The 13,295-nt window shown below is 44.3% G+C and overlaps 1 protein-coding gene across 4 annotated transcripts in view; it reads left to right on the forward strand.

Moving 5' to 3' along the window:
- The window catches only part of LOC122230164 (heat shock transcription factor 2 binding protein), a 93,345-nt gene that overhangs the window by 45,594 nt on the left and 34,456 nt on the right, over positions 1-13,295 (forward strand). For 2 of the 4 annotated variants that reach the window (XM_042955868.1, XM_042955869.1), the window contains exon 8: positions 5,927-6,030. In XM_042955868.1, the coding sequence (XP_042811802.1) occupies positions 5,927-6,030 (104 nt within the window). Of the gene's footprint in view, positions 1-5,926; positions 6,031-6,262; positions 6,552-13,295 lie in introns of those variants that run through there. The other 2 variants (XM_042955870.1, XM_042955871.1) reach the window with 2 other exon arrangements.

Consider the following 13,295-nt stretch of genomic DNA (forward strand, 5'->3'; position numbering starts at 1 on the left):
AGATTTTTTTTTCTTAACCAGGGAGGTGGGTATTGTATCGTTCTTTCTATCTTTTCTGGGCCTTTAATGCTACACAGTAGGTAAAAATTAATCTGTAGACATTTGGTTAGGGTTACATACGCTGATTTGTAGGTTCTAACTTGATAAGGGGGCGCAGAATCTAAAAAAGCAGATTATGTATTTAATTACTGTACTTATTGGAAAAAAGAAACAACCAAACAATCCTAAAATGTGTATGGAACCACAAAAGACCCTGACTAGCCACAGTGACCTCGAAGAAGGAAAGCAAAGCTGGAGGCATCGCATTTCCAGATTTCAAGTTATATTACAAAGCTGTAGTTATCAACGCAATATGGTACTGGCACAAACATAGACACGTAGATCAATGGAACAGAAATGAACCCACAACTATATGGTCAATTAATCTTTGACAGAGCAGGAAAGAATATCCAACGGAAAAAAAAGACAGTCTCTTCAGTAAATGGTGTTGGGAAAACTAGACAGCGACATGCAAAAGAATGAAACTGGACCACTTTCTTACACCAGACACAAAATAAATTAAAAATGGATGAAAGACCTAAATGTGAGACAGGAAACCATCAAAATCCCAGAGGAGAATGCAGTCAGTGAGGTCTTTGACATCAGTGGTAGCAACTACTTTCTAGATATCTCACCAGAGGCAAGGGAAACAAAAGCAAAAGTAAACTATTGGGACTTTGTCAAGATGAAAATCTTCTGCACAGCAAAGGAAACCAACAAAACTGAAAGGCAACCTGCTGAGTGGGAGAAGATATTTGCAAATGACCTGTCTGATAAAGGGTTAGTATCCAAAATATAAAAAGAACTAATAGAACTTACCACCCAAAAAACAATCCAATTAAAAAATGGGCAGAAGACACGAACAGGTGTTTCTCCAAAGAAGACATCCAGATGGCCAACAGACGCATGGATAGATGCTCAGCGTCACTCATCATCAGGGAGATGGAATCCAAAACCGCAGTGAGCTACCACCTTACACCTGTCAGAATGGCGAAAATCAACAGCACAAGAAACAAGTATTGTCAAGGATGTGGGGAAAAGGGAAGCCTTGTGTTGCGCACTGTTGGTGGAAATGCAAACTGGTGTAGCCACTCTGGAAAACAGTATGGGGTTCCCTGAAAAAGTTAAAAATAGAACTACCCTATGATCCAGCAATTGTATTACTGGGTATTTACCCAAAGGATACAAAAATGCTGATTCAAAGGGGTACATGCATCTCAACGTCTATAGCAGCATTATTTACAATAGCCAGGCTAGGAAAGCAGCCCAAATGTCCATTGATGAATGAATAAAAATATGGTGTGTGTGTGTGTGTGTGTGTGTGTGTGTGTGTGATGGAATATTATTCAGCCTTAAAAAAGTGAAATCTTGCCATTTGCAACAACATGGTTGGATCTAGAAAGTATTATGCTAAGTGAAATAAGTCAGAGAAAGACAAATACCATACCTCACTTATAGGTATGGAATTTAAGCAACAAAACCAGCACAGGGGAAAAGAAGAGAGGCAAAGAAAGAAACAGCCTCTTAATTGTAGACAGCACACTGCTGGTCACCAGAGGGGAGGTGGGGATGGGTGAGATAGGTGATGGGGCTTAAGGGGGGCACTTGTGATGAGCACCAGGCGATGTATGGAGGTGTCGAATCACTATATTGTACGCTTGAAACTAATACTATGCTGCATGTTAACTGGGATTTAAGTAAAAGCTTAAAAAATATTTACTAGGACAGGTACTTGCTCCTACAGTTGGCCCATGGCAAATGCTCAGTGAGATTTCAAAAAATATGTATATGTTGGTGGGCCTCAAACTGCCAGTTTCTGTGCATTGTTTTGTCTGAAGTATGGTGGTGAGGCTCTGCCGTTTGCCTCTCTCGGTTAATATGTGCGGTCTCTTATAAGCATTTTATTGCTCATTGTTCCCTAGCTTTACTTGACGGTGCTAATTTGGCTACTTTTGGTTTTAGTCCAGATGACCAGTCGGGGCTTTTGTTTCCTGAGGTTATGCCTTTTTGTTTATTTTTGTTGTTGGCTTGTTTTGAAGTGTTGGGTGTCTCTGTTCTTTGTTACTTCCAGTTGTCATTTCTTTTAAGATGAGTAAGGTAATCCAGGAGTGTCACCTTTACTTGTAATGACTCAGCCTGTCCGTCAGACTGTCAGGAGGGCTTCCTGACTTCTTATCAGGCCGATCTATGCAGCCCGGCCTGGGGAAGCTAGGCGGAAAGAGTGGGTTTGCCAGTGTCTCTCTCGTAGCCTGGGTTTCAGTCCTCTCTCTGTCGATATCAGATGTGTCTGCAGTTCCCAGCCTTTGGAGCCTTCGCATCTGTTTGTAACGAATCTTCTGCTTAGCTCTGTGGAAGGAAGCAGAATCCGCCTACCTTTTTTGTCACTGGAGGGAAGTCGGACTCCTGGTACTACAGCAGTTTGGGAGATGACATTTACTTTTAATACCTCAGTGCCAGAAGAGTCGATGGTGCAGTTTCTCTTGACTTTGCAGTTGGAAACTTGATACATTATTTACAAAATATTTGTGGTTAGAATAGAAATCTTGGAACAGAAGGTTTTCTGGGTTTGTTGTTTGCTGAGTCCTGTGTGACCTTGGAGAAGTCTCCGGTCTTCTGTGAGATACAGCCTGGCAATGACATGAGATCACTGCGATTACTTTGTTCCCATCTTAGCTGCCTCTGGATGGCTGATTTTGACCAAATGCGAATTTTAAAGGTATTTATCAATTTTGTGAGTCGTTTTTGCCACCTTAAATGGCAGTCAATGGAGCGTTTCAACTGGCTGTATTTCCTGGGTTTGCCCTGTATTCCAGCTGTCACTCACATGCCGATTGTGCCTTGTAAGGTTTAAAGATTAGCTAGCTTAAAAAAAGTAAAAAAGATTAGCTAGCTTATTTTCATTCTCTAAGGCAGGGGTCACAAACTTTATCTGTAAAGGGCCAGAGAGAAAATACTTTAGGCTTTGCGGGCCACATGGCCTCTGTAGCAGTGACTCGGCCGTGCTGTTGTAGCATATGGAAACGCGGGGACGGTACGTGTAATTTGGAGAAATTCCGACTACCCGTGTTGGTGATCTGAGAAAAGAACTTCTCTCTTCTTAGATTCCTGGGTTGGAGGCCTCAGAAAGTTCTAGTTAAAGTGCTGAATTTTCGTCATGAATACCGACATTTGAACCGCTCTTAGTAACTCATTAAATAGATTACTAATGAATAGGTTTTGGATACGCGCAAACGTTCGCGGGAAACCTTGAAAGGATTTGCAAGTTTGGCTCCTTTTGTGGCCCGTGAGAAGGCAGAGGATCATCATCTGAGAACTGAACATCACTGCCCTGGAGGGCGCTAGTCTAGCGTTGTCTTCTTGAACTTGGTAGCATTACTTTGACCCATGGGAATATGGGGAGAGAACGCCTTGTCTCTGCGTGCTCGGCCCTGCTGGGGCTCTCAGTCGCTGGGGGTTGGTGCCCTTTCCATATTCAAACTGAGTGCTTACAGGCCCTGCAGCAGGCTGTGTGGCTGCAAAAATGAATAAGCCACGGAGCTTAGAAACCAACTATTTTAACAGAAATGGTAAACACAGAAGTGGTAAACATTTCTGTGGCGTGCATGTGAGCGTACCACAGTTGATTTAATTAGTCCCTTGTTAATGGACCGAATCGCTATTGATTTTCTTTTGCTTCAGGCTCCAATGTGTCTTGGCATGGCACCGTTACTGATCCCTTCTTTATTTAAAATGTTGACGTATTGCTTATTACAGAGTTTTTGCAGTGGTTTTGATTTTTTAAAAGTTTGCTGTACAGTACGTTAAAAAAAAAAATCTTGTTTGCTGCCCGTTTTGGCACCCCTTGCATTTGCACCAAAGAAATGCCTTCTCTCTGCACCGTAGTGGGCCCTGCCGGGTAAATCTTCCAGCGTCCCCTGGACTTTGCAGGTTGTCTTTGTGGACTCTGGGTTCTGTTATCTCTTCCTGAAGGGAAAGAGTTTGTCCTAGCAGGCGGTTAGCTTTACCTGACTCTTAAACTCCGGCTCCCCTGAGGTGATCAACACACTCGGGGCCCTGTCCTTGGTTTTCCAGCCCCTACTGCTCACGGGGCCTCTTCGGGACTGCCTTGTGGAGGCCCCGAGGCCGGGGCCACGGAGGTTTTGCCCTGCACTGTAGTGCTCCCGGGCGGCGTCCCGGGCCGAGTCCCCGCCTGCCTATGCTCCCTCCTCCCCGCCTGTGCTCTGCTTGCCGTAGCTCCTTTAACTCCTCCTCTCTCTCTGTGTGGGGCCTCTCCTTACCAGCCTTGCCACTGCCTCAGTTTCCCTTGAGTTTCACCATTTGATTGTTACCCTTTCACTTTTTGTAAGTTCTAGGTCCTCCTTTGAATGGGCTGGCCACTTGTAATACTCCATAGCTCCTTTATCTCGTTTCTTAAATTTATTTTTGTATTTTTCTTAATATTTATTTTTATTTCTGAGAGAGAATGTGTGCAAGTGGGGGAGGGGCAGAGAGAGAGAGGGGACAGAGGATCTGAAGCAGGCTCTGTGCAGACTGCAGAGAGCCCGATGTGGGGCTCGAACTCACGAACCGTTGGATGGTGACCTGAGCCGAAGTCGGACGCTCAACCGATTGAGCCCCCCAGGCGCCCCTCTTTTTGTATTCTCTGTACCTACTAAATATACCCATTTTCTGTTCTGTGGTTGACACTTCCAGGGTGTGCCACTTCTCTCTGTAGAAAAATTCTGACTCTCATTGGTTCTTTGTGCTCTCACTTGTGACATCTCGTTTCTCATGGCTTTCATGATTTTTGTTATGGACTCACATTTGTTGGTACTGTATTTGGGGCAGTTCTTTGAAGATCGGGTTGAGGGTTCTATCCCAGCTCTCCTTTGTCTTAAAATTATTCGCTTGTGGATTTTCAGGCCATCCACAAAGTGTGGATTCATGCCCAGCTTGACAACTCACTCTCTCTGGTTTTCCGCAGGGCTCTGGGATCTGAGTCCCTGTCTCGTGTGGGTCTGAGACCTTTCCTTCTGTCCTGCTGCCCATAGCCACTGTGCTGCACCATAGCTGTGTGCTTCTGGAATCTGTCGTCATGCCTCCCTGAATTTGCACTCTCACCGAGTTCCCAGTCAGGGGTATTTTCCCTTCACTTCTTGCAAGCTCATCCATTCTTTCAGGGGCTTGCAAAATCTTTGTGTAGCTTGTTTTTTCTTTTCTTTTCTTTTCTTTTCTTTTCTTTTCTTTTCTTTTCTTTTCTTTTCTTTTAAATTGCTTTGCAATGTGAGGTTTTGGGATCTCTGTATTCTGCAGTATTACTAGAAATCTGTCTGACAGTTTTCCAGTTTTCATTAGACTCTAACTTAGCAGTTGTCAGTTCTTACGATAGCTTCTAAGATCCTGATTAACTCTAGATACTGTCTTGTCGGTGTTAGAAATGGGGTTATGGCATTCTTCATCCTCATGCTGTGGATTAAACACATTTGTATGGCCTGAGTGGGCTACCCAGACATCTGGATAATTTCCATTGAATGAGAAGATAGGATTCAATTGTAAGCAGCTGAATTGAACTGTTAGCACACAGTATGCTTGTGAATTGAGGGTTGCCTGTGTGTAAATGCAGGACTGGTAATAAAAGAGATGACTGCATAAATCTGGTCTTGAGGTTTCCTGTGGGACCCTCTCTGCAGTCGTGTCCCTTGATTAGGTGCACTTTGCGAAGGTGGTTTTATGTGGCCCTGTTGCCGGAGCTTCCCATTTTCCTGTAGCGTCCTGGAGGCCTACACCCCGTTTCCGGCCCCTGTCACCCGGCCTGTTGAGGGGGACCCCTGCGGTGTTCACCAGGAGGTGTGCTGGGGGTGAGACTCCACGTGGGGCATCAACTCAACCTGCCTTCTTTACATTTCAGGTTACTGCTGATGTCCCTGTACAACGTGAGCATCAACCTGAAAGGCCTGAAGTACATCAGCGAGAGCCCGGGCTTCATCCCGCTGCTTTGGTGGCTTCTGAGTGGTGAGGAGAGAGGGGTCCCCCGTGCATCTTCTCGTCCAGCCTGGGTGCCTGCCCCTCTGTGGCTGGAGGAAGCTGTAAGGTTGGGATGGCGGGCCCAAGGGTATTAGCATTTTTTCAAAGAAAGCTTTCAAACTATGAAGAGCTCAGTGGGGTGCTAGGTTATTTCTGGTTCTGCTTCTGGAGTATTGCTCTCAGTTATGATTCTGTGACACAAAGAAAAATGATCTTCTAGAACAGCTGGCAAGGGGCGTTCACCCATCCCTTTCTCTGCGGGCAATACAGCACTGAGTGTGTCGTCTGCTGCTCCGAATGTCAGGGAAAGAACGTGGGGAAAAAGACATCAGGGAGATTGAAGCCCTGGAGTTACATACGTAGTATGTGTATGTGGCGTTGCTATTTTCTTTGAAATAAAAGCTCTGTCTACTTTCTTTGTGTAGTTAACGTTCGGTGTTATATTCGTTTCCGCTGTATAATATAGCGATTCCACATTTCTCTGTGTTACTCACTGCCCCTCATGATAAATGTATTCTGGATTCCCTTCATCTATCTTTCCCCCCCACCAACCTCCCCTCGGGTGACCACCAGTTTGTTCTCTATAGTTAGGAGTCTGTTTCTTGGTTTGTCTCTATTTTTCCCCTTTGTTTGTTTCTTCAATTCCACTTAATTGTGAGTGAAATCATATGGTACTTGGCTTTCTCTGACTGGCTTATTTCACATGCCATTATACTCTCTAGATCCAATCATATCATTGCAAATGGCAAGATTTTATTGCTTTTTATGACTGAGTGGTATTCCATTATACGTATGCCACATCTTCTTTATCTACTCATCAATAGATGAAACCGCTCGGGCTGCTCCTATAATTTGGCTCCTACAGATAACGCTGCAGTTTACGTAGGGGTGCATATATGCTTTCGCTAACGGAATTAGCGATTTCATACTCTTTGGGTAAATAACCAGTAGTGTGATTACCGGGTCATAGGTAGATCTGCTTTTAACTTTTTGAGGAACTGCCATACTGTTTTCCAGAGTGGCTGCACCAGTTTGCATTCCCACCAGTAAATAGTACATGAGAGTTCTCCTTTCTCCACATCCTCACCAACAGCTCTTATTTCTTGTGTTTTTGGTTTTAGCCATTCTGACAGGTGAGAGGTGGGATTTCATTGTGGCTTTGATTTTCATTTTCCTGGTGATGAGTGACGTTGAACATCTTTTCGTGTACCTGTTAACCATCTGTATGTCTTCTTGGGAGAAATGCCTGTTCCTGTCTTCTGCCTATTTTTAAATTGAAGTATTTGTTTTTTGGGGTATTGAGTTTTATAAGTTCTGTCGTGTATTTTTGATACTCCCCCTTTATCAGACATGTCATTTGCGAATGTCTTCTGTTCTGTAGGTTACTTTTTTATTTTATTGGTTTGGTTTGCTGTGCAGAAGCTTTTTATTTTGATGAAGTCCAACAGTTTATTTTTGCTTTTGTTTCTCTTGCCTCAGGAGGCACATCTAGAAAAATGTTGTGGCCAATGTCTGACCACCAAGTTAACACAATTCTGTCCCAGTCTGTTCATCATAACTTTTATTTATTTTGAGAGGTAGTGCGCACGTGCGTGCACCCAAGTGGGAGCGGGCGGGGGAGGGGGAGGGAGAGAGAGAGAGAGAGGGAGACAGAGAATCCTAAGCAGGCTCCAACACTGTCAGCATGGAGCCTGACATGGGGCTCAATCTCACGAAGTGTGAGATCATGACCTGAGCTGAAATCAAGAGTCAGACACCTAACCAACTGAGCCATCCAGGCGCCACCATCATAACTTTTAACACTGTGTGTTTAGTAGGTACGTATTTCACTCAAGTGTGCAAAAATAGACTTGCCTTATTTTTTCATAACTTACGTCAATCTCCCCTGGAGCTTCAGTGCCACTTGCCGGTGAATGCTTCTTTTTTGTAACAGCAGTTTGGAGGTATAATTGACATGCAATAAACACACGTTTAAGGCAATCAATGGATAAGTTTTGATGTAAATATGCACCTGTCACCACAATAAAGATAGTGAACGTGGCCATCACCCCCAAAAGGTACCTTGTACCACTTGGTGGTCCCTCCCTCCCATCCCTCTGCTTCTGTCTTCCCACTCATTCACCACCTTTTTGCACTATAAATTAGTTTTCATTTTCCACGAGTTTATATTCCTGGATTCCTGCATCTTGTATTCTGTTTTGCCTGGCTTCTCTCATTCAACATGATTATTTTGAGATCCGTCCGTGTTGTTATTATGGACTGATAATTGGCTGCTTTTTATCGCTAAATAGTGCCCTGTGATGTGGGTGCACTACAGTTGCTTTATTTATTCAGGTGCTGATAGACATTTGGGTTGTCTCTAGGTTTCGGCTATTATAAACAAAACTGTTGTGAACATTCTAGTATGTCTTTGCATGGATATATGTTTTCATTTCTTTTGGGTAAATACCTAGGAGTGGAACGTCTAGGTGTATGGTAAGTGTATGCTACCATTTTGCACACCCCCCAGCAGTATGTCAACTGCTGCGTAACCTTGTCAGTGCTCGCTGGTCTCTCTGTTTAACTTTAGACTTTAGATAGTGACACCTCACTGTGGTCTTAAGTTGCACTTTTGTTATGACTAACGATGTTGAACACCTTTTCATGTACTAATTTCCCATCCATGTATCTTCTCTGATAAGGTATCGTTTCATATCTTTTGCCCATTAAAAAAAATTGGGTTGTTTTAATTGAGTATCGAGAGTTCATTGTATATTCTAGATACAAATCCTTTGTCAGTACGTGGTTTGCAAATATTTTCTCCCAGTCTGTGGCTTGTCTTTTCATTTTCTTTAAAGCATTTTCAAAGAATGGAAGTTCTTAATTTTGATGAGGTTTAACTTCTTCTTTTTCTTTTATGAATTGTGCTTTTCGTGTATTCATGTTTTATTTATTTTTGAGAGAGCATAAGCAGGGGAAGGGTAGAGAGAGGGGGACAGAGGATCTGAGGCAGGCTCTGCGTTGACAGCAGCAAACCCAATGTGGGGGGGGACTTGAACTCATGAACCGCGAGATCATGATCTGAGCTGAAGTTGGATGCTCGACTGACTGAGCTACCCAGGTGCCCCTAAATTTGTTTTCTTTTAATAGTTCTAAAGTTTTGAGTTTTATAGATTTAGGTCTGTGATCCATTTTGGAATAACACTTGCGTGTGGCAGGAAGTGAGAATCCCAGTTCTTGTTTTCTGTACGGCTGCTTGGTTGGTGTAATGCCATTTGTTGTGAAGGCCCCTTTCTCCACCAGATTGCCTCTGAACCTTTGTTGAAAATCACATGACAGTGTATGTGAGAGCGCGGTTTTGGACTTACTATTCTGTTCCGTGGATCCATTTTTGTCTTTATGCCAGTATCATACTCTATAATAAATCTTACATCAGGTAATGTAAATCCTCCAACACTGTTCTGATTTTTCAAAGTTTTTTTTTTTCGTTATTTCTAAGTTCTTTGTGTTTCCAGATAATTTGAGAAATCAGCATGTCACTTTGTACCAAAAACAAATCCTATTGGGATTTTTATCGGGGTTGTGCTGAATTGACCTTTCATTTGGGGAGAATTGGCATTTTAGCAATATTGAGCCTTCCAGTCCACGAACATAGTATATATGTCCATTTATTTAGTTTTGTTGGCAACAGGGATCTCTCATGTTTCTTTATATCTTAAGAATAGAGGAACTGACCTCCTTTGTTCCTAGCTGTTTTTGCAAGGATGCTTGCATAGTGAGCACCCTTAGTAGGTAGAGATGCTGTCTATCTCCAGAGCCAAGGGTGGGCTTGTTTACAAGCATGCAGTAAGGGTAATGCTTCCCTCTAGGGCAAAGGTCAGGTGGGCTTACTACCCATTATGAAAGATCTGGGGTTCCTCCTGTGTAAGGCAACCCATGGCCTGTTCATGGCGCTGTAGAATTGGGTCTCACTGAACTGGCCCAAGTGTGGATGTGGCGGTTACTGGTGAGTAGTGCAGTCCTTTATCTTGGACTCAGGAGTTTCGAGTCTCTCCTTCCAGCACCTGTGAAACTACAACCTGCTGAGCTGTTAGCTGGCAAGTAGGATAAAACACCAGACTTCCATAGTCTCAAGGGCTGTGTTTTGTACAGCGTGATAACTCCTAGCCCCCAGGGTTGGATGCTTGACCAGACAGCTTTTACTCTCTTGAGAGTGTGAACTAAGTAAGGGCTGTGGACTCCAGCATGTGTCCTGGACCTGACCTATCAGGTGCCCATCCAGCCCAGTTGTCATAGGCACATCATGCCCACGATGCCAGTTGGAGGGGGAGGAGGTGGTGACAGGGAGACAATAACTAGATACTTTCTGAGTGGCAGTCACTGTTGTAAATGCTTTACATATATTCACAGATTTAATTCTCTAAATGCCATTATAAGGCAAATACTGTAACTTCTCTTTTATAGATGAGGCAACTAAAGGCACATAAAGGCGAAGTGACTTGCTCAAGGTTGTATAGCCTCTGAGTGGAAAGCCTGACAGGTGGGCTCCAGACCCCATCTCTTGGCCTCCATGTTGGACTACTGCTTTGCAGAAGCACCTCAGACGTGGCAGCCTGGTTCTGGGTGCCTCCCTGCCTTTACCTGCCTGTAAGCTGGCTGGGCTTGGCCTTGGACACGGGGGGTCCTGCAACCATATGCTCCTCTCTTTTTAAGCTAGCACCTTCTGTCCGCTGTTTACTTTCTTATCAAAGGAGGGCCTTAAACGTTCTACAGGGTCCTGTTTAGCTATGGTACTCCAGAAATTGTCTGCAGCTGAGAGAGAATTGTTGGGTCTGACTTCAATTTATACAGCTCTCTAGGCATGAGCAGTCTGAGTGGCCCTGACGCTCACTGGAGACGGTGCTCTTTGACCCGAATGGACTGTTCTGCTTAAACTTTGGATTGTGTCCAATAGGGGACCGTGGTGAAGTTGCCTTAATGCCACTTTTCCCCACTGTGGCATCAGTCTTTCTTGTCCGTGAAGACAACTGTTCTTTTGACACAGTGAACAACCCAAACCCTAATCAATCTTTTACAAGGTCATTTTGCCTGGTATCTTTAGAGCTGTTATCACAGTCAAACAAAGGCAAGGTCTAGTAAACCCAGGACGTTTGACCCTCGAATTATTTGTGGAATTACTTCAGCTTAAAAATTGAAATTTGTTGGGGTGCCTGGGTGGCTCAGTCGATTGAGTGTCCAACTTCGGCTCAGGTCATGATCTCACGGTTTGTGGGTTCAAGTCCCACATTGGACTCTGTGCTGACAGCTCGGAGCCTGGAGCCCGCTTCGGATGCTGTGTCCCCCTCTCTCTCTGCCCCGCCCCTGCTGGTGGTGCTCTGTCTCTCTCAAAAATAAACAAACATCAAAAACATTTTTTAAAAACCTTGAAATTTGTTATAGAATCTGGTGCATGTGATAGGAAGGTGAATATATTTTCTATTCTATATTTTATTATAGAATAGGAAAATAGGAACAAAAATAGTTCCCTGAAAAGTAATCCATGCTGCTTGGTGCTCAATGGATTTAGTGTGACTGTCAGAGCTCTAGGCTCTTGTAACTGCTTAGAGCTAGGACAGAACCTGAAAACCGGCGTGTTCTATCCCTTTGCTTTTAGGTAGATGTGCTCTGTGAAAATATACCAGACAAATAAGAGTCTGTTGTAGTTTTTAGAAGATCTAGGAAAAGAGATTTCATTTCTTCTCTTAATAATAGGGTCCTGCTTTTATCAGCTCTCCTGTTGGGAGATTTGATGTATTTTGAAGAATGTCGACTTGGGATGCATTTGATTAGAATTGCAGCTTTTGTACTTGGGAATTCACCTCACCTTTTAGAATCCCGCTCTTCTGTTCTGCAAAATGGAGATTCCTACCTCAAGAGTCTTAATGTGTATTAAAATGCAGCAGCGCCAGGGCCAACACCTCACAGAGTCGGTGTGAAATACGTTGTGCCGCAGGTAAGTCTTTCGTGCTGCAGCGAAAGCTCACTTCCTTTTATTTCCTTTGACCTAAAGGTAGCAGGTCGCTAGCACGTGTCTGGACTTCCCAACCCAGAGTATAGAACCGGTTGCTGTGAATCACCCCTCGCCAAACAACCTCGTTTCCTTTAACATCTGTCGGATTGCATTTTCCTTCCCTCCGTGCGCCTCTGTGACTGGCTTTTCCCCATGCCGTCTCTACATTCTCAACATTCCTCTTAAGCTGCAGAGCTGGCATGGAGAGCTAGTAAACGGCTGGTGAGGACAGAACGTATCGGGATGATGACCACAGGTTATGTCACTGTGAGCGCAGACTAGTATCTTGATCACGCTTGTAACTCTTCTGCGCTGTGTTTCCTGGCCGTGTGTACGATGTTGACTAGGAAGGCACTTGCCTCTGTCTTACATTTATTTAGTGTGTGTGAGCAGTGCGGGACACTGATAATCCCACCAAGTTTGTATGTTTAGCCCAGACCTCTGTCCTGAACTCCGTACTCGTACGTCCACCTGCCTCCTTGGTGTCCCCACGTGGATATCGGAGTAAACATTCAGACCTCTCCGTGCGGACCTTGTCTGGCAGGCATCCAGACGTCTCCCCGCGGACGTCTAATGGATACCGAAACTCCTCGTGTTCAGGCTAAATTCCTCATCTTTCCCCACACTGACCTCTTGCCATGGCCTTCCCAGTCTCTGTTAATGACAGCTCTATTTTGATTTCTCAGGCCTTTAAAAACCTTATCGTGAATCTTGTCTCCTTTTCCTTTCACACCCACATCCAACCTGTAAGGAGATCTCGATGGCTCCGCTTTCAAAATATGTCCAGAATCTGACCGCCGTCTACCAACCCCACCTGGCTTTGAGCCTCCATCATCTTTCATTTAAAGAATTCCCAGCAGCCTCCTACAGATCTCCCTTCTGTCCCTCCTTGCAGGGCATGAGTGGGGAGCCAGCGGTATGATGGGATAGATCCCAGACCAACTCTCCTTATTGAAAACGGTCAAAATGTTGAGTGAGACGTAAAAAAAAAAAGTTTTTTAAATGCTCCTCTGAGCTAGGAGAAAAGTAATTGTATCTAAAGCACAAAAAAACAAGCGAAAGTGGGACACCAAAGAAGTTATAGACCTGAGCTAACTCCCGCCTTGAGGGCATTTGTCAAAATGACCTTTAGTTTCCATGGCCTCCCAGGGTGTGGGGACAAGAAACAAAGCCCAGGTCCCATCCCAGATGAGTAGCCCGGTAGGGACTCCCAAAGGCATTTACC

This window comes from Panthera leo, chromosome C2 (assembly GCF_018350215.1).
Source record: "Panthera leo isolate Ple1 chromosome C2, P.leo_Ple1_pat1.1, whole genome shotgun sequence".
Classification (NCBI taxonomy): Eukaryota; Metazoa; Chordata; class Mammalia; order Carnivora; family Felidae; genus Panthera; species Panthera leo.